The 21,930-nt window shown below is 39.1% G+C and overlaps 2 protein-coding genes across 2 annotated transcripts in view; one reads left to right on the top strand and one right to left on the bottom strand.

The window, feature by feature from the left end:
* Window positions 1-21,930, bottom strand: part of PMPCB (peptidase, mitochondrial processing subunit beta) — a 267,948-nt gene that overhangs the window by 57,973 nt on the left and 188,045 nt on the right. The gene's annotated exons all lie outside the window — the stretch shown is intronic.
* The window catches only part of RELN (reelin), a 468,247-nt gene that overhangs the window by 407,773 nt on the left and 38,544 nt on the right, over window positions 1-21,930 (top strand). Inside the window, exons 42-50 of the mRNA XM_032796143.2 lie at window positions 1,176-1,396; window positions 2,762-2,909; window positions 5,794-6,052; window positions 8,715-8,964; window positions 10,992-11,160; window positions 15,892-16,032; window positions 16,962-17,139; window positions 19,840-20,033; window positions 21,151-21,407. Coding sequence (XP_032652034.1) covers window positions 1,176-1,396; window positions 2,762-2,909; window positions 5,794-6,052; window positions 8,715-8,964; window positions 10,992-11,160; window positions 15,892-16,032; window positions 16,962-17,139; window positions 19,840-20,033; window positions 21,151-21,407 — 1,817 coding nt within the window. The remainder of the gene's footprint in view (window positions 1-1,175; window positions 1,397-2,761; window positions 2,910-5,793; window positions 6,053-8,714; window positions 8,965-10,991; window positions 11,161-15,891; window positions 16,033-16,961; window positions 17,140-19,839; window positions 20,034-21,150; window positions 21,408-21,930) is intronic.

Raw genomic sequence — 21,930 nt, 5'->3', positions numbered from 1 at the left:
CCAGAATTTCACCCTCTGTTTCAAGCGTATGTCACATTTTATTGATAGTGAGAACTATTCCTGGTCTTTTTGAATTTTCATGTTGGTGGGTTGAGCACAATGGATGGAATTTTCATTTTAAAAATTAGTCTCTAAAACACTCCCTGGACACTGTAGTTGTGAATCAGAAGATAACTGAGGAGGCAATAAAGTCAATTCATTTTACTGACTACGGGAGGAATGATTATTGGCGCCCTTTCTATGAATCAGTTGTTGGTATCTCTTATTCTCTGAATCACTCCCCAAAATTGCTATTCAATGGCAAATAAAAGCCAAAGTACCTGTTCACCAGACATGTGCTACTGTTTATGCAGCTGATTCAGCAGCTGAATTTAGAAATGGTTTAGAAGGGTATATATTAAAGAAAGTCCACAACATAGTTAAGTGCTTCTTCATCAGCGTTTTCTGTTTTCTCTCTCCTTTTCAAGGTTTTCTTGTTTTTGAGGGAAGGGGCAGGGAGTGATTTTAAACTGATCTCTGAAGAGCAGTTTTCTGCTTGTTCAATTTGTTACCCCTCCTTTCCCTTGGTCTGTTATTATTTATATGCAGCACAGAGGCGCATAGCACTTAGAAGACAAATTAAAAATGACAGATCCACACCCCCAAGGAGTTTACAATTTAAATTAACATCTTGCAACATGTTGGGGGGGGGGGTTCTGTTTTGTTTTTTTAGGATTAAATAGTATAAAGCCAAGTTAACTGTCTGTTGACATGTCATATAATTTCTTCTTTCCCATAACTAGTCTCATTGAAATCAATGTGACTAATTGTAAATTAAAATCCCGTCCAACACAAGCAAGGGTGGTACAATCTGGTCCTAAGTCTGTAAATTAAAGGCAAAGAAAACCATCCAAGTCCAGCCCCTCACCCCCAAAAAATTGGTGGTCTGAAGGAGGATTTAAGTCCATAACTAAGTTTTTAAAATAATGTAACTGGTGGATCAAGCCCTTCTGTTTTCCTGTAAATATATCTGTGTTGAAAGAGTAGCGGGATGTACTGGATAGTGAAGGTAGTGACTATATCTTTCCATTTTTAGGACAAACTTAGGAAGAATATTAGGTCTAGCAAAAAGCACATTGTAATTTCATATGCAGCTAATTATTGTTTGACCTGGACATACTATGTACCTGTTTCAGATCAGTAAGATTCAGATGGTACCAGGGATTTTATCCTGCTGGGTCTCAGCCCGTGACTTGGGCCATTGATAATGTATACATTGGCCCACAATGTGAAGAGATGTGTAATGGGCATGGCAGCTGTATCAATGGAACTAAGTGTATCTGTGATCCAGGGTATTCTGGGCCAACGTGTAAAATAAGCACCATGAATTCAGACTTTCTCAAGGACGATTTTGAAGGTATTTCTTTTTTATATGAACTCTTCATAATGATTTTTAGCTACCATCCTTCATAGAACCTATGGTTAGAGAGATCAGACTTCTTATTGCCAAATCCTGCTGACCTTCCTCATGCATGTTAGTTCCAATGACGTCAGTGTGACTGTTCACATGAGTGAAGTGATCAGGATTTGAGCCTTAAACAATATTTATGATCATTTGATGATTCCTACAGTATTTATCTAGACACCTTTTTCTATTTACTGACCTATGATGATAAAAGCATACATTCTGCCCCAGAACAGATGCATGGGTCTATGATTCCAAAACTCTACATCTAGAGAAGCACTTCATTTTATCATAGTAATGAGCACATGGAATTTCTGGCAAGGAATAGCTCTTAAGTTAAATCACTGAAAGTTGTGAATAAATGAATATTTTGTCTGGTTTTGAAGTAATTTTACTTTTAGTTCATCCTCTCAGATAAGTAGAATAATAGAGAATGGGATGAACAGTTTGCCTACTGGCAGAGGATTGTTCTGCCACACAGGGAATCTGGAATAAAGTCCTAAGTATTTCAAAGTTACTCAGCCTTTGAAAACCAGACCATACCTCTCAGCTTCCTGACACTGATAGGAGAGGCAAAAAACTTCCAAATGGGAGGCGCCAACCCCTGAAATGAGGGGCACAAAGCAACACTTTCAATACATTGGAACCCTCCATTGCTACCCATGCAACTTCCATTTCTACCCATGTCACTGCACTGCCACCCAGTCTCCCTTTTATGCCAGCTTCCTCTGACACACAAATGGTGGTGAATTAGGGCTGCAGCTGAGCAAATACCGCAGACTAAGGAGCCATGGTGGATCAAGCAGCAGGAGAAAGAATTTCATGTCACATTCCTCAAAACCCCTCACTTCCCACAACAAAAAGTAAAGTATAAGCTACTCTGTAAACAAACATAACTGAAAGTACTAATTTTGGACAAAATAGTGTCTTAGAGTCAAATTCCTCCCATAATACTTGTAATTATTTATTTCAAACTGAACTAACTGCTAACTGCAACTTGGAGATAACACTGAGCTGTTTCCTTACATAGTTGGGTATTTTTATGTAATCCAAATAAAAGCATAGGAAAGCAATCAGAATCTCCTTTGAATGAATGGAGATGAAAACCTTAAGTTTCAGAGTTACGTTTTTATATTTTAGTAAGTTTTGTTCCGTAGAAGTTTTCCAGGAAACATGTTAGAGGTCAAAAAGTTCTAGTACAAATATTTGTTTACTCTGAACATAATGATTTATATAGCTTACTTCTTTTGGAAATAATACTGTTGTACCAGGAGGGTTTCAGGGTAAATCCTAAAAATATATGTACTGTGCACTCAGGTCAGCTAGAGTCTGATAGATTCTTGATGGTGAGTGGTGGAAAACCATCTAGGAAATGTGGTATCCTGTCCGGAGGAAACAACCTCTTCTTTAATGAAGAAGGCTTGCGTATGCTGATGACTCGAGATCTGGATTTGTCACAGGCGAGGTAATACAGTTTTAAAACACTTTCAAGATTCCATTGAGAGAATAGCTAAACTATTCTTTATATTATACTTCTGTGGGGAAAGCAAATTTGTATAACTATGTCAGGGCATATCCTGCAGTCCTTACTCAGGCCAAACTCCTGTTTAAGTCAATGGGAATTCCCATTTAAGTCAGGGGTCATTTTTGAAGAATGAGGACTGCAGGATCTGAAAAAACATAATGTGTAGTTTATTCATATGAACAATAATATGTTCATTTCTCATATGCATAATGTGAAATTTGTTGTATATCAGACACTCTGCTTCTCTTACAGTTTTGTTGCATCATGAATCATTGTTGAAGTAGGAGTATTTGTTGCCATTATAGCCATTGTATTCATCATCATATAATTCCTTAATTTTCTGAAGCTTAATTTCTTCTTATGGCACACATTTATTTCCAATAATTCACTGACAATTTCCAGTCAAGCTTGTCACCAGCTACACTGATCACAGTTACATTAAAAAAAAAATTAATGTATTTAGAGAATATCTCTTGTCATTATGGCCTGCAGAGAACATATCTGATAGCAGGACATGTCTAAAATATTAAGCAAGTGGGGAAAAAACGGTAAACCAATGCAAAATCAAGCTGTGTCCTAATTGTTTGCAAACCATTGAACAATCATTGTCTTTTGACTTATTCATTATCATAGCCTATTATCCTTAATACTTTTTACCTCTGAAATGTTGTATTTTTGCACAGATTTGTTCACTGACCCTTAGTAAACAAAAAACTCCTAATGCAAGACTTATTTAACACTACATAAAGCATGTTTTAACATGCATGTTAGCTCTTTTTGGCTTGTAGTCCTCATTAACATAAAAGCTTAAAATGATGATTTCATTGCTCATTTTCTTAGTCTACAGTAATGCTTAATTTATACATTTTTCAGAGAAACAATAACCCATTTCTGTAGATGAACCATCACTAAAGTGTCATCACATTTATATTTATATTCCAAGGTTCCTCAAAGCAAGACAAATGGGGTTTTACAGCTTGGTAGCCGAAGACATCAGTACTTTTTCAGTAATTTGATTTTCTAGGCTGTTCTAAAATTAACAACACTATTTCACAAAAGATACAAGAGTCCTTGTATGATGCTCCATTAGACTAATCCACAATGTGTTTTCCTTCTCTCTTGTGTTCAAAGCATTGTCATTTATCTCTTCTCTTTGGTAAGCTGTAGCTGGATTTGCATACATTGACCTCAAGGTATTCTATGTAAAATCCCAATTTTCTCGAAGACTGAAGATAAATGAATGCCATGCTAACAAAAATGGAAAGAAAAAACAGGACCTCATATTTAATTGCTTGTGTCTTCAGTAGGAAAAGTCAGCAAATAACTATCTTTTCTTCTCTTCTGTGGATAAAACAACAGTGTAGACTGCAAAGTCATTTTGGATGACTATTCTCTAGCATTCCACTATTATTGTAGTTAATTAATTTCCAGGTTAGCTTCTTAGGCCTCCTGCTAAACTCTGGACCAAATTCATCCCTGATATAACTGAGCCAAGTCCCACTGAAGTCATTAGGTTCTGTGTCCTCTGAAGTCAGGCATTAATTTTGCCCTCTGAGATTGGGAATCACCAATAGATCTTATAAAAGGAATATCGAGTGTAAACGTAGGAGCAGTGGGGTCAGTAACCATGCTAAAAGCCATGTACTTTCTCATGAGGGATTCTCTGAAAAAAATAGACTGGTAATTCTGGCTGTGCTAGCCTACGATACACAGCAGTTAGGAACTGTAGAAATTGCCATGCAAGATCAAATCAACAATCCACGTAGCTCAGTATCCTATCTCCAGAAGTTAAATTCCATATGCTAAAAAAGTTAATGTGCATATATCTCATTTTACATGGGTACCAAAAAACCTGAAACTCTACGAAACAAAACAGTAAGAGATGGAGCATGATAGTGTGGATTAATTAATATAAAATATTATAGGATCATAACTGAATCAGTCCTCAGCAATTCTTGGGGTACTACATGGAGTTGATGTACCTGTTCAAACATCGCTGTGGTACCTCAAAAGGAAGGATTCCCTAATTTCATACTAATTTCATACAGGTCATTAGAATGTGCTTGAAATACTGTACCCATTGAGGTCAATGGGAGTTTTGCTTTTGACTTCAAAGAGACAAGGATTTCCCCCAGTATATTTAAAGCAGTGTGACTTTTAGACTAAATTTTCATATCTGACTAAATGAACAAAAACATCCCTTTTTTCATCAGCTCGGAAGTTATACATTCTTTGTTTTCACTGCCAGTTTTTCTCTGTTTTTGTCAAAGTAACAAGACTTGGTGAATTTTTGCCATAGAGCAAATGCATAAAAAAAATCATGCTCTCTCCCTAGGGCCATGGGCTGCTATTTTGACCATTAAACTCCATGCCAACAGGCTGAAAGGGTAAAATTTCACTCTGGGTCAAATTTGCTGATATTTGCAAAAATATCAGTTTTGCACAGAAATGAATAGCTTTGTTTAACTCCATATACCTAGCACCTCTCCACACACAAATCAAATGTATCACCACCACTACTGTCTGCTTTAGTCTCTATGACCTGTGGAGAGGGAAACACTAGATCTCTCCTAAAGTGGAGTCTTCCTTCTACCAAGAATACTAGAAAAGAAACAAAAAATGTGACCATTTGCTTTATGGAGGAGCTGGCAGATATTTTTGTATGTACAGACACTGTCTCTGTAATTAGAATATTTGTTAAATATTATCCCCTGCAATAAAAACCAAAACTGATTGGACGAGTGCTGAGTTCCCTCTAGTCCTTAACTGATTATACAGAGTTTTCTATGAAGAAATGTTTTACAGTAATTGTTACCGGTGTTAGATTTGTGCAGTTCTTCATGAGACTGGGATGCGGTAAGGGGGTTCCAGACCCCAGAAGCCAACCTGTGCTTTTGCAGTATTCACTCAATGGGGGCCTCACATGGAGCCTGCTGCAGGAATTCCTCTTCAGCAATTCAAGCAATGTAGGCCGATATATCGCTCTGGAAATTCCCTTGAAGGCCCGTTCCAGCTCCACTCGTCTCCGCTGGTGGCAACCATCTGAGAATGGGCATTTTTACAGCCCATGGGTAATTGATCAGGTAATTAATCTTTTGTGCTTTACAGTATTACCTCACATTGCCATCAATCTTAATATTTCCACTGTGTTTTATATCTGTTCCTTTACCAGCTGTACCTAGAAAATCTTTAGGATGATATTTCCGAAAGACAGAAATACAGCAAAATTGTTGATCAAACTTAATATGTAAGAGCTTTTTTGTTTCTAATATGCAGCTCTTGTGTTGGCTGAGGATATCCATATCAGAATTAGATAGGGCTTTGACATATGGATAATGTCAACTTGTAAAAAAAAAACAGGTGAAGATTAGAGATGGGCTTTATGTGGAAAATACATATCTGGATCTAACCTGGGAAACTCAGAAAATCAAGAGGTGCAGGTAGAAGTTTGGTTTGGCACATAAAGAGATGAGCTACTTGCAAAACTTAGATCTGGATCCATCTTCCAATTCTGAGCATATTGAAAGTTTGGGAGTATTCAGGATTGGGGTTTCCCTCTATACATTATTCTACACTAGGTATCAAAAATATTCTTTACATGAACATTGGTATAAATCTGGAGTAACTCTCCTAAAGTCACTGGTGTCACAGTCATGTAAAACAAGTGTAAGTGGAGGAGACTCTGGCTCTACGTCTAACAGTTATGTTATTGCATTGTTTGGGGCCAATATTGTAAAATATTTGTGTACATTTTTTATCATTGTTAGCTCAGGCCATCTCTGAAATTCCCAGATACTGAATTTTCAGCCTTCTCAAATATCAATATTGCAAAACTTCTTTCCTTTCCTTCCTTTAAAGGAGAGAACAACTTTTAATTCCTAGGTCCTCACAATTATTTAACCATTGTCAGAACACACAATTTTAAACTGAATTCAGAAAAAAAGATAAATAATGAATTTCATGTTGACTGGAAACCAACGGTGAAATCCTGACCCTACTGAAATCAATGACAGAACTCCCAATGACTTCAGAAGAGTCAGAATTCCAATCAAAATGCATAAAGTTGTACTGCACTTAAACAGTTAACAAGAAAATAATTGCTGTGGGCATGACCCTGCAGATACTTACGCATGTGAGTAATTTTACTTCATGAGTCAGTAGTTCAGTGGACTATTCATATGAATATAGTTACCCATGTGTGCAAGTGTTTACAAGATCAAGCCCTATGTCTGCATTTATTTTTTTCCTCTCCTCCTTTTGCATGGGTACTTTTTCAGCATAGACTCCTTTGAGTTACTCCCTTTTCCCATAACCTGTCTGTACAATGTAAATTTCTATCCCTTTTTGGAAAATTCAGATAAAATCAAGCACTGGGGAATATAGAATAATCCTATACTAGCAGAGCATGGACTAGACTATCAAGAGAGTTAAGTCCAAAGCAGACTGCGAAGAGCTACAAAGGGATCTCACAAAACTAGGTGACTGGGCAACAAAATGGCAGATGAAATTCAGAGTTGACCAGTGCAAATTAATGTCCATTGGAAAACATAATCCCAGCTATACATACAAAATGATGGGTTCTAAATCAGCTGTTACCACTCAAGAAAGAGATCTTGGAGTCATTGTGGATAGTTCTCTGAAAACATCTGCTAAATGTGCTGCAGCAAAGTTAGGAACCATTAGGAAACGGATAGATAATAAGACAGAAAATATCATAATGCCACTATACAAATCCATGGTAGACCCATATCTTGAATACTGCGTGCAGTTCTGGTTGCACCATCTCTAAAAAAATATATTAGAATTTGAAAAGGTACAAAGAAGGACCAAAAAAATGATTAAAGGTATGGAACAGCTTCCATGCAAGGTGAGATTAAAAAGACTGGGACTTTTCAGCTTGGATGAGAGATGATAGAGGTCTATAAAATCATAACTAGTGTGGAGAAAGTAAATAAGGAAGTGTTATTTACTCCTTCCCATAACACAAGAATCAGGGGTCACCCATGGAAATTAATAGGGAGCAGGTCTAAAACAAACAAAAGGAAATACTTCTTCACGCAACACACAGTCAACCTGTGGAACTCTTTGCCATGGGATGTTGTGAAGGCCAAAACTAGAACTGGGTTCAAAAAAGAATTAGATAATTTCCTGGAAGATCGGTCTATTAATGGCTATTAGCCAGAGAGTCAGGGATGCAACCCTATTCTCTAGGTCAGAGGTTCTCAACCTTTTTCTTTCTGAGGGCCCCCAGCATGCTTAGGTCCCCATACCAAAGCTACATTGCTCAGCTTTGGCTTCAGCCCCAGGTGGCAGGGCTCAGGGCCCTGGACTTCAGCCCCATGCAGTGGGGCTTCAACTTTCTACCCTGGGCCCCAGCAAGTCTAATGCTGCCCCTGCTTGATGGCCCTCCTGAAACCTACCCACGGTCCCCAAGGGGGTCCCGGACCCTTCATTGAGAGCCACTGACTTAGATGTCCCTAGCCTCTGATGGGCAGAATCTGGGAGTGAATGACGGGGATGGTTCATTCAATGATTGTCTGTTCTGTTCATTCTCTCTGAAGCATCTGACATTGTCCACTGTCAGAAGACAGGATACTGAACTAGATGGACCTTTGGTCTGACCAAGTATGGCTGTTCTTATGTTCCAGCTCTAGGATTCTATGAAAGTCCTATGAGTCTGTAAAAACTTCTGAACTTTATATTTTCTTTACATAAAGTAAACAAACCCCTATTTTCATGTTTCAGATTCTTATTGGTGGAAATATTTCTGGTAACACAGTAATAGAAGATGATTTTACCACACTGGATAGCAGAAAGTGGCTTCTCCATCCAGGTGGAACAAAGATGCCAGTCTGTGGTTCTATTGGGAATGCACTGGTTTTCATCGAGAAAGCTAGCACCCGTTATGTTGTAACCACTGATATTGTGGTTAATGAGGACTCTTTCATACAAATAGACTTTGCAGCGTCCTGCTCTGTCACTGACTCCTGTTATGGTGAGGTCTTCTTCATAAATCATATACTTTCTGTTTTCCTTTTATATAGGAAAATATTGCTACTTATTTTCTGTTTCAGCTGTCTACTATACTAAAGTACAGAAAAAAACAGGGAAAATAGTTTTCTGTAAGGAAATTGCAACTTCAGCATTTATTGTTGGTGTCTGGAGGCTGAGACAACCCAAAAGGTTTGGAATGTGCATGATTGTATGCACTGATTTTTTTCCTTGTGTGCTTTACAAGCATTTAAGATGTAGTTTATAAGAATTCAAGTTTCAGTTTAATTCATTTAGACAGGTTAATAAATCCCAAATGTAGATGCAGTCTAATAGTTCAGCACATCCATTCCTTGTGGTAACATTGCTCTCAACTCTAGATAATACATGTCTAATGCCAAGTAACTTGATGTTTCCAGCATAAATCTCTTGTTTCATAGCTTCACATCCTCCACAATTGCACAATAGACTATGCTTAAAAATGATGTGCTTAGTGCAAATGCAGAGAACGTCATAATTCTGATCTCACTTGCACCAATATAAATCAGGAATACAGTGATATAAACCTGATGCAAATTAGATCATAATCAGGCACAAAGGGTTTTTTATTATCATCATTTACATGAAATCCTGAACATGTTTTAGAGGTTTCATACCTGTATAATTCTATGCAGTGAATGAGGTATGGCTCCTATGGAAAAAATAGTGTGACTACATAATTAAAAACTGTGTCATAATGCGTATGCACAACAAAGAATTAAATACTGGCATTTCATAACTTTTGTGTGTTTGACTTTGCAACCTACATAACATTCTTTTAATTTCATTTTTTTAATGTAATATATATAATTTCATTGAGCTTCTGGCAATTCCTGTGGGATTTTGCATAAAAACGGAGACTGGATTTCCAGTAAATCCCTAAAGTAGATTAGCTGATTTTGTTATTCTGAAATTTATGGAAGTAATCAAGATATTTAAACCTGGAAATTAGCTACTGCCCCATGCATAATAATTTTGTTCCATATGGTGTTAAAGCCACTACAGCATCCCTTAGGTCATCCCCATTAAGAGTAAGAGTGTTTTGACAGATTAGTTATTTCTTGCCAGGTAAGAATTTCCTTTGTTTTATTGTTTTGCCCTTAACTTTATTTAATTGAATATCCAGTTAGGCAGGACACTAGCTAATTATGTGCTTCTAGTCCTGATAGAGGAAGGACTTCATTTTGATGAAAAATTAATGTTAAAAACTACTTGTGCCAACTTATCCTTTTATTTATATAATGGTCAGTTCTGAGCTCAGACATTGAGTGGGACTGATTGTGTGATTGAGGGTTATTCAGGATTATTAAGGGAAGCAGAATCAAAAAAGATAAGCAGAATTATCACTAATGTAACTGTAACCACCAATCACTCAGTGTTCCATACAGCCAGAATGCCTGGCAGCTGGAACATTTATTTAAAGTTTATGGTCTGTGCTTATTGTTACTTAAACTTTTTTGCAGACATTATGAGGGAATAAATTGAAGTTTTTATCCAGTTTGATTACCCATTATTTTTATTATGAAAGTTTATAAGCAATAAGCTTAAAATAAGTTTAATTGCTGATTTTTGCTGTATTTGAATGTATTTGTCAATTTGATATGGCTAGATAATGAAATATATAACTGAAAACAACATCACTAGGTGAAAAACTCAGTTAAAAAGAGTTTCATGTAAGATATTCTAATGAAGTGGCTAGTGTAGAGATGCTCTTCTGGCTTCTACTGGGTAGAATCAGAACTGCTCAACTGTGTGTCATAGGTCCTGTAATGCTACCAGTTAACAGAGGTTCCTCTTTAGCTCAAGAGCAAGCCTGTGTTTTTGGTGTCAGAGAATCTGGAAACTTCCCCTGTTGCAACTGTAAACTTCTGAGTTGTCAAGATAAATATAGGGACAGCAATGAAGTCTTCTGTGGTCACCCGTTTGGTACAACATATTCACTTAAGCATACAAGTTTCTATATTAACTAATTTATTATCTTTCAATTTTTAGCTATTGAGCTGGAATATTCAGTGAATCTCGGATTGACATGGCACCCAGTACTGCAAGACTGCCTGCCTAGTAACGTAGAATGCAACAAGTACCATCTCCAAAGGATTCTGGTATCAGACACATTCAACAAATGGACCAGGATTACTTTGCCCCTGCCTCATTATACTAGGTAGCTACATACCGAATAGAGAAAATCTTAGTGCACAAATATCTGACAAGACCTACTTTAATACAATTTTGAACTAAAATGTATTGCCATTTTTGAGCTAATTGTGTGTACAGTAGTTATACAGATGAGCAAATGAAAATGCCATTATGCTCTGAGTAAGAAGTACAGAATGACTAAGTGCATTTACCAGTTATTTAGAAATGAGGAGGTTAGCTTTCCTGCTTAGCATATTTTAAATAACCAGGATTGATGGGAGCAGACAAAAGACAATTGACTCTCACACATCTCTCCTCTCTACGGTATCCATCCATTTGTCCCTGTAGTGCGAGCATGGCAGAGGTCCAATTTGAGAAGGAGAGAGCAATATGCAGATATGCAGCAATAGGCAGAATCACTCTGTCCTTTGGCCCTCATGGGAACATGCCCTTGGTGACATCCCTTTGGTGTGTATTGCACTACTCTTCCTGCCCCCCAGCCCAATCCCCTTCAGGGCCAGACACCTCCACTGCTCAGTGTTGAGGGTGAGGTGGAGCCCTGACCCTGACTTCTCCCCATCCTCTCTGGGGTGTTTTGTGCCCCAAAAGGTGCTAGACTGCAGTAATTCCTATGCTCTGGAAGGCACAGCAAATGCACTTATCCCCAGCAAGAGAGGAGGAGGCTACTTTGGGCCCTTAGTGCACCCAGCGGGCAGCTAGGCATAATGTGGTCTTTAGTAGATTAAATATATCCATGATTTAAGAAGCTCCTCTCTCAGTTTGGACTTGATAAGAATTGCAATGTTATGGTTACCGTCACTACATTCCGTAGCTCTATGCTACCAGCAGTGGTTTTGGAGGAGGTTGGTTAATTCTATTGTCTAAATCCCCACCTGCTTCCTGTACTTGCTGTTATTGGCTGCAAATTTATATTTTTAAGTAATATTTTGATGCTTCTTGTTTTTCTGTTGTACTTGTCACATATGATTCTGCTTTCACATATTGTTCATTGTTTTCAAAAAGTCCTATTATCACCTTTACTTCCTTTTAGTACATTCTTTAAAAAAAAAAAACTTGTTTTCACTTTCGGGTTGAATTTCATGTGTGAAAGAAGATGTTCTGTGCTGACAATGCTAGAGACTGAAGTTCTCTATCTGTTCACAGAAAAGGTACAGCAGGGCAATGTCAGAACAAGTTTCCTCACAATGCCCTGCCAACATACTTCAACTTAGATGTGAAAGGCCCAGCTAGGTGCAAGAGGGTAGTTTAGACTCTGATTTTATTTCATTTTTACTGTGTCTGATAAGATTGCTGTGAAGATTGCCATAATCCCAGGTGTGGTTTGTGTCACATGGACCTCTGTTTACCAGGAATTACATCACTTTTGCTTACCCTAACCTGGATTAGAACTAGCAAACTACTGAAAAACTCCACGTCCTATTATTAACCAACTGAGGCATCCAGTGTCTTTAAGTATATTCTGTGATGGGGCAAGGCCAGATGGCTACTGTAAAGTACTGAGAAACAGGTATGTTAGCCCCAGGCTTAACAAATCCCTAGGACCATGGTAACCAAATGGCAGTTGCTCCAGGTTAATCAAGGCACCTGGAGCCAATTAAGACCTTTCTAGAAGGCAGTGGAGATAGCTACTTTAATTAGAACACCTGCAGCCAAATCAGGCATGTCTTAATCAGGGCACCTGGGTTTGAAAGGAGCTCACTCCAGTCAGGCAAGGAGGAGCAGAGGAGAAGGAGTTGAGTGGGAGGGGAGCTGGGAGCATGAAGGCAAGGAGCTGAGAGTGAGAGCGTGTACTGCTGGAGGATTTAGGAGACAAGCATTATCAGACATCAGGAGGAAGATCCTGTGGTGAGGATAAAGAAGGTGTTTGGAGGAGGCCATGGGGAAGTAGCCCAGGGTTGTAACTGTCATGCAGCTGTTACAGGAGGTACTATAGACAGCTGCGATCCACAGGGCCTGGGCTGGAACCTGGAGTAGAGGGCGGCCCGGGTTCCCCCTAAACCTCCCAACTCCTGATCAGACACAGGAGGAGTTGACCCAGACTGTGGGGAAGATCACTGAGGTGAGCAAATCTGCCAAGAAGTGCAGGACCCACCAAGGTAGAGGAGGAACTTTGTCACAATTCATAAGGCAGTATTATTTGTATATCTCACTGTCTGTTGGCCTCATCTAGTCTGGCAAACCGTTTCTATTGCTTTACATATATATTTTGCGTAATTAATTGGCAACATTGTTAAATGTTTAAAGTTCACATCTTTTTTTTTTTTTTTTTTTTTTTGGAGAAAAGGGTTCTCAGGGGTTGAATCAAGATAATGGGTTCCATGGACATTCCAACCCAATGTAATCTGGATCTGAAAAGAACCCTAGGATTAAGTCAGACTCTCTTTGACTGACCCCACAGCTACCATTGCTCCGCTTAGACCAATAGCTTTGCCTCTTGCCATATGCTACAGTCAGTGGTAGGAGACCTCCCACCACAATCACACACCACAAAGTTGTCTTTATTATTTAAGACAAGGGTTGGGTGAGAGAAGGGTTATTACAGCCCTAGGATCCCAGGAGGAAGAGGGTCTGGGATTTAGAATAGGAACTAGTACTGCTAGGAGGGTGAGGCATCTCATTTACAAAAGCACTCTGTTCTTTGCGCTGCTTTGCTCCTCCCAGTGGTTTAATAGCTCATTTTTCTGGGCATTTTATGCAACTTGCCAGTCAGTCTATCCAATAATTTGGCCTAGAGCACAGTATCCATATGGGGCCTTCTGGGGTTTATATACTCCAGAGTGCTACGTAACTTGTGGCCTAGATGAGACTGTGAATAGTTATTTCTTATTTCTCAGATTTGATTTTAAAATGTAAATCAAAATATAAAGGTTCTCCCAGGAGAACCATTCACTTGCTAGATTCCATAAAAAGTCATAGAAGTCGCCAAACCTGAGACTCAGGGTTTGTGTTTTTTTCACAAGATCTTCCTCATGATTAAAAAAAAGAAGAAGAAACTCAAACATTCTACATGGGCTTTCTCAGAGAAACCTCACAGATTAGCTCACCCATGTTGGGTCTAAATTAGAGATCATCGCAGTAGTTAAAACCTCTGAACGTTATGAGTTTACTCATGAGAGAGTAACTGTTTTGGATTATCTAATTCTTTTCCAGTCCCACCACATATATTACAACAAGCTATTAAATAACTAATATAAAGACGTTTAAAATAGTAGAGATTCAGAGAAATAAAACATTTTCTTGTATGTATAAAAAAAGCATTTCTTCATAGATAAGGGATTGTACCTAAAAATGGAAGAGTAGGAAAATAAAACAGCCTTTATCTTAGATTTAATGAATATCAGACAGAACTGTAGATTGGAAACAGAATAGACAATTTTCTGGAATTGTGGATGATTTCAAGAGTATATTGATTATGATTCATGAGACCTTGATAACTCCACATTGAGTCATCCTCTACAAGCTCCAGATTGATATTGGTGAATTCAGAAACTCTGAAACTAAATTTATTTAATTTTTGAACTGGGAAATTATCAGTACCAGTTCCCAGTAAAATGTTTAATTATTTTCTTTTAAAAGTTAGGGTAAAACTGATATCAATCACTGACCCAGCCAAAAAAGAATTATTTTTCTTCTGCACAAACCTTCTTCTGTTACTTGGTAATAGGTGGTTTATTTTTGTGCTCAGAGTAAAGCAACATGTAGTTTGATGCTGCCATCTACTGCCTAAGTACAGCAAAACATATACTAAATCAGTTTGGAAACTACACTGATGAGAAGTCACAAAAAATGTCTATTTTTTAGCATGCACCTTGTGTTCAGATCACTTTCAAGCAGGCTCTGCCTAACTAAGGACGAAATCCTAGCCCTCTCATTGCCTTCAGTGGGAATACAATTTTCCTCTTGATGTGGATCTAGATCCAGACTTCTCTCAAAGTCAAGATTGTTTGTATTTGGCATTTTGGTTTGGACAGTTCAGACAATACTGCTAAACCTACAGCATACAGGACCCCACTCCGCCAGGAACTGGCTACAGTTTCAGTGTGAAATTCTTTGCGTATCCCTTCGGCCATGTCATACCTCCATTTTCTCCCCCTTCTATACTGAATTAAACTCAAACTACTTGTCTTTATTTTTAAGGACCTTTGTGGCCTATCCCTGCTGTACCTTTTGTCTTTAAGGTGCTCTTGATACATTGACCCCCACCTTTATTCCTCTAATGATGCCTATCTTGATTGCCCATTTTAAAAATTTTCAGCAAGCATCTTCATACTTTGTCATGCTGTGCCTTATGCATGGGATGAGCTCCCTATAAACATCCTCCTCATTATTCTCCTTCAGACCCCTCCTTAAATCTCCCCTCTGCTGTAATGCACAGAAAAACTTGACAGTGATTAGACAGCGGGTGTCATGAGACCATTGCTCATTATGATGAGCTGTATCATCTCATTGTTTCTTTGGGACTAATTCCCTTTGTCCTCCAGGCACAGAAAAGCAGCTTTGCAAGGGTGAGAAGAGAAGCTACATAGTGAACATTTGGCCTTACAAGCAGAGGGCCCTATTAAGTGGCTCAGTAATTCACTTGAGCCAGCCCTTGTTTGTTCAGTTAGTAAATAAATCATCTTTATAAATATGGTCCAGGTTTGGGTGAACATACAGTCGTATTTCCTTTTAATCAAAATAGGGTTTAGCACAGCTGGAAGAGTTACCTTTGTATTTTTTTTTTGCTTTCCCAAAGGTCTCAAGCAACTCGTTTCCGCTGGCACCAGCCCGCTCCATTTGACAAGCAGCAAACATGGGCTATAGACAATGTCTACATTGGCGATGGCTGTATAGATATGTGCAGTGGCCATGGGAGGTGCACACAAGGGAACTGTGTGTAAGTATAGCTGTTTCCCTCTGGTAGGTAGTGCTGTAGATTTTTCATTCCCATTTTAGTGTGTGATTTCAAGGAAATTGCTTGGAAGAGGTATTATTTTGAAATAAAAGCAGAATTTCTTCTTTGAAACAGAGAGCGGCACCAGCATCACTTGGGAAATAAAATTCTAAGAGGAGGGATAGATGGACATGTTGGAGTGTGTGAGTGAATCCCCTCCGACTTCCTGCGGGCCAGATTTTCCTTAGAGATACATGCCCATGCTGATTACAATGTGGTTTAGAGAATTTAGACAGAGATGGTGCTAATCCTTCCCCCAGCTCCCTGTTGCCCAAAGGCAGTGTACAAGCTGTTCTATCCTCTAGGTCAGGGATTGGCAACCTTTGGCATGCAGCCCGCCAGAGTAAGCACCCTGGCGGGCTGGGCCAGTTTGTTTACCTGACACGTCCACAGGTTCGGCCGATCGCGGCTTCCACAGGCCTCAGTTTGCCACTCCAGGACAATGAGGGCTGCAGGAAGCAGTGCAGGCTGAGAGATGTGCTGTCTGCTGCTTCTGCTTCCCGTCCATATACAGTTCTAGCACCAAAAGATGGTTAAACTTATTTGCTTAGGCTTGGCATGCTATCATGATTAGATTTGTCTACCAAAATACCGTTTCTTTTAATGCTAAAGCTTGGTGTTAGACATGTTGTATGTACCTGGTGTATTATCAGCTTGAATTTAAACCGTGCGCATGCAGGTCTTTACACAATTAACATATCCTGTTAAACAGTAACAGCTTCAGAAAGAAACAGCAGGGCGACTCCTCCAAGCATGTGCTTGTAGGTGAGACAAATGGCCTCTTGCTCCCCTGGGCTGGAATAAAATGATTTTAAGTCTTGGTGTAGAAAACATTTCCAAATGAGTTTACTCTGCGTTTGTTGTCTTTGCAGCTGTGATGAACACTGGGGTGGGCTCTACTGTGATGAGCCAGAGGCATCCCTTCCAACACAACTTAAAGACAACTTCAATCGAGCTCCATCTAATCAGAACTGGCTAACAGTAAATGGAGGGAAACTGAGCACAGTCTGTGGAGCTGTGGCATCAGGAATGGCTCTTCATTTCAGCGGGGTTGGTGTTTAACTCTGCGGTTAACTCTTTGATGTGATTAATTTAGAAAACTGAATAAATCAGTAACCTAAAAAAGGTATTAGAAATAAATGTAAAACATATATTTACTTCCTTGATGGGGATCAAGTTCTGGCAGACTCTGTACTGGTGCCTGCCAGAAACACTACGGAGAACTGGATACATCTCTTTCAGCTCATCCCATCTCCAGCACCCAAGGAGAGGTCAATGTGCAGGCTCTTTGAAACAAGCTGTAGAGGGCAGCTCCAGAATTGAGCCTACAGACCAAGGCACAGTCCATGGTATTGAAGTGTTTGTATCCACTCATTCACCAATGGCCTGCTCATACAGATTATTTGTACTTCTGGCAAAAATAATTTGTACAGGGTCTGGTGCTGCTACTATCTAGGCTGCATGTACATATTAATATAGCTTTAAAAAAGTCTAAACATACTTGTTTTGGGGGCTATTTAATGTATATTTAGAACTGAGTCTCAGACCTATATTATTTTCTAAAAACAGAAAGCAGTAACTTTTCACTGCCTTTTCCCATTAAGAGTTAGTTGACACCACATGAATGCACCGGGCAGCCTGAGTGATTCATAAAATACAGTTGTATTAGAGAAGGTGTAAAAATAATCTATTAAAATTGTTCTGTCTCCTGAGGGTCTACACACACCAGACTGACTTTTGTGTTAGTTGAAGTGTTTTATTCCAGCCAGTGTTGAAAAGATGGGGATAAGGATTTTTGTAATCTAGATTTAAGAAAAGAAAGATACAGTGGATCCTGAATATTGTAAACATATAAATATAGATAGCAATTTGTGACAGTAAATCCACAGTGCACATCTTTCAAAATGGAAATTAATTGAAATTAAGTTTGCAGATCAGGTCATTAACTATTCTGTTTTAGCATTAATTATTGTGGTGTTACATAGGACTTCAAACTGAACTGTAGACTCGTAATATTTTAAAGCTTTTACAAGGTAGAATTAGTCCATTTATCAGTATGTAGTCTAGCCCTTTTCATGTCCATAGAGCTTTGACAATATTAACTAATTAAGAATTACTGATCTAAAGCAAAACCATTTTTGTTTTAAAAGAGCAATGAATGACATTATGGTCCTAATTTTCTAAGAGTCTCAAACTGATCTCTAATTTTCTTGCCTGAAGTTTTTCAGCCACAATCAGTTCTGGGTATAAGTAAATAGAGAGATGGCATCTAACAACCTTTGCAGCCTGCAGTTCAGTTAGTTAGACATGCAAAGCTGCAGGTGCAAAATTTTGCTCTGTGTGTATGTACATAAAGTTAGATCTCCTTCACAAGTTAAAAAAAATCTTACATATGACACTTGTGATAAAAAAAGGATATGGTATGTTCCATTTCTCTGGCAAAATTATTAAATTGTAAATAATCGTTTACATTTTAAAAGAGAGACAAATTGGAGAAAGTCCATAGGAGAGCAACAAAAATGATTAAAGGTCAGGAAAACATGACCTATAAGGGAAGATTGAAAAAATTAGATATGTTTAGACTGGAGAAGAGAAGATTGAGAGGGGACATGATAACAGTGTTCAAGCACATAAAATACTGGTATAAAAAGGAGGGCGATAAATTGTTCTACTTATCCCCTGAGGACAAGACAAGAAGTAGTAGACTTAAATTGCAGCAAAGGAGATTTAGGTTAAAATAAGGAAAAACTCAGTAACTATAAGGGTAATTAAGCACTGGAACAAATTACATTCATCCACAGGTTAGAACAGGCTAGACAAACACCTGTCAGAGATGGTCTAGATAATATTTGGGGCTTGCCTACACTTACCGGGGGGATCAACGAACAGTGATTGATGCATCAACGGTCAATTTAGTGGGTCTTCACCCACTAAATCGACTGCAGATCACTCTCCCGTCAGCTCCTGTACTTGACTTGATCGAGAAGAGTGGGGGAGTCGACATCGCATAGTGTGGACCCCGCAGTAAGTAGATCTAAGTAGATCTAAGCTAGGTCGATTTGAGTTACTCTATTCACGTCACCAGAGCCGGCTCTAGCAATTTCACCTCCCCAAGCACGACAGCACGCCGTGTGGGGCACTCTGCCGCTCGCCGGTCCTGCGGCTCCGGTGGACCTCCCACAGGCATTTCTGCGGACGGTCTGCTGGTCCCACGGCTCTGGTGGAGCTACCGCAGGCGTGTCTACGGGAGGTACACCAGAGCCAAGGGACCAGCGGACCGTCCGGAGCCACGCCTGCAGGAGGTCCACCAGAACCACCTGCCACCCTCCCAGCAACCAGCAGAGCACCCCCCGCGGCATGCCACCCCAAGCACGCGCTTGGCGCACTGTGGCCTGGAGCCGGCCCTGCACATCACTCAAATTGCATAGCTTACATCAAATTTCCCCTGAGTGTAGCCAAGGCCTTAGTCCTACCTCTGTGCAGGGAAGTGGATGTCCTGTCAAGGTCCCTTCCAGTATTACATTTCTATGGTCCTCTGATTCTGTAATTATTTTGGTTCAGTGTTATGGAGCCTTCCCATTAAGAGGATTGGCCTTTTAAAATGCCACTTAATTCCCATAAAACAACTGAGTAATGAAATAATTAAATGTATTTTTCAGAAATATATTCATTGAAAGTATCACAGCCCAGGAATTATCTTAACTGAACAGCCGCACCAACAAAAATATGTTTTCTTTTCTTTTTTTTTAGGGATGCAGCCGTTTATTAGTGACAGTGGATTTAAACTTGACTAATGCAGAATTCATCCAGTTTTATTTCATGTATGGATGTCTGATAACTCCTAACAATCGGAACCAAGGAGTTCTCCTGGAATACTCTGTGAATGGTGGCATTACTTGGAACCTCTTAATGGAAATTTTCTATGACCAGTTCAGCAAACCTGGGTTTGTAAATATATACTTCTACTAATTCGTTCTTTTGGATTTTTCATAAAGAATCTGCCCCGATTGCTAATATTGCTGTGTGTAAATAATCTTGCAAACATTTATATACCTGATTAACTTGTGTGTTTACAGATAGGCATGTGTGTAAGTGTTGGCAGGATTGGGCTTCAAACATTAAAGGAGTATACCATCCATTTAATAAGATCAAGTGTGTGACGGCCAGTTACACTGGTGCATGGTTGACCATTATTCACCAGTAAATGTTAAAGTAAAACTATAGCTAGTCAGAAGAGTTAATTTGATTTATAAAAGTCTATACTATTTTTAACATACATTTATTTATCTTCTGATTTCTGATTTGCTAAAGCACAAAGCAGATCTGTTGTCTAAACATTTAAGTCTTATTTTAATGCTGAAGTGGGACTTAAATGATGGACTGGCCTTCTGTGCACTAATGAATTACTTCCTAATACTACAAGGAATCAATGCCATTTTAACCCAGGTCTGCATTAGTCCTTTGCTATAAAGGAAATAAGGTAATTGCAATAAAACATTGTTATATGATCAATGTCTCCAGCTTGAAAATAAACATCTTGATTAACATTAACATCAAATTAATATCTTGATTCCATTTCAGCATATAATTTCTTGAAATGGTTATGACTCCCTGATTCTCTGCCTGGCTCTGGAGCAAGTTAGAGCAGCCATGGGGCTAGGCTAAACCTGCATTACTGGCAGTGTTCCCTAAAGGGACTGTCCACTTAAGCATACCCAGTACACACCATACTCTGGCTACTCTTCTTCGCTGTCCCTTTCCACTCATAATACACCGCCTGTGCCACATACTGCTGGGACAATGAAATAAGAACCAGTCTTAAAGGCTCTGGGTCCATTGAGGAGTCTCCTACAGTGAGGAAATCTCCAGCAGGGAGAGCTAGGGTTAGATTCCGCCCCTTTGCACCCTAGGGCAAATAGGATGGATTTGGTCAAAGAATCTGGCCCAGCGTTGTTTAAAAGCCCCATTCAACTACTTATTTAAAACTTTGTTTTTTCTTTTCAAAATTCAAGAGATTAAAATGTGGCTGTCACATGACTTATCTCCATTATTACATTTTAGCTTTGTAAACATTCTCCTCCCTTATGAGGCCAAAGCTCTCGGAACCCGTTTCCGCTGGTGGCAACCTAAACATGACGGTTTAGATCAGAATGACTGGGCTATTGACAATGTGCTGATATCTGGCTCTGCTGATCAGAGGACAGTGATGTTAGACACTTTCAGCAGTGCTCCACTCCCACAACACGAACGCTCTCCTGCAGATGCAGGACCCATTGGGAGGATCGCTTTTGATATGTTTACAGAAGACAAAACGACAGGTAAAAATTTGATATTGATCAGACCTAAAGAGCAAGAAGTCAGTACAGCTACTTCTAAATCTGATTTTGTTGGTCTCACCACAATGGATGTCAGAGTGCCCCCCGCGGCTTGCCACCCCAAGCACGCGCTTGGAACGCTGGTGCCTGGAGCCGCCCCTGACAATATTGACTTTCATATTTGTTTTCAAGTGAATGAACATTGGCTGTTCCATGATGATTGCTCAATTGAAAGATTCTGTGATTCTCCTGATGGTGTTATGATCTGTGGTAGCCATGATGGCAACAACATTTAACAAACTGCTTTTAAATCTACAAACTGTGCGTGGAGGGAAAGGGGGAAGTAAATGTGGCGTGGAGGAAATACAAATTTTAAAGAAATCTTGCAGTCAGTTTTTCAAATAACCAATATTTTATACAAAATGGTTTCTTACTAGTGAAATCACTTATGAGACATTTCTCTGCAAAGAAAAAGAATTGTCTAGATTTTTTTTCTGATTTCTGCACCATGTAGCACAGCAGAATT

The sequence above is a fragment of the Chelonoidis abingdonii genome, chromosome 1 (genome assembly GCF_003597395.2).
Source record: "Chelonoidis abingdonii isolate Lonesome George chromosome 1, CheloAbing_2.0, whole genome shotgun sequence".
Taxonomy (NCBI): Eukaryota; Metazoa; Chordata; order Testudines; family Testudinidae; genus Chelonoidis; species Chelonoidis abingdonii.
Note: the sequence above shows the minus strand (reverse complement) of the source record. Positions and strands in the feature narration are given on the sequence as shown.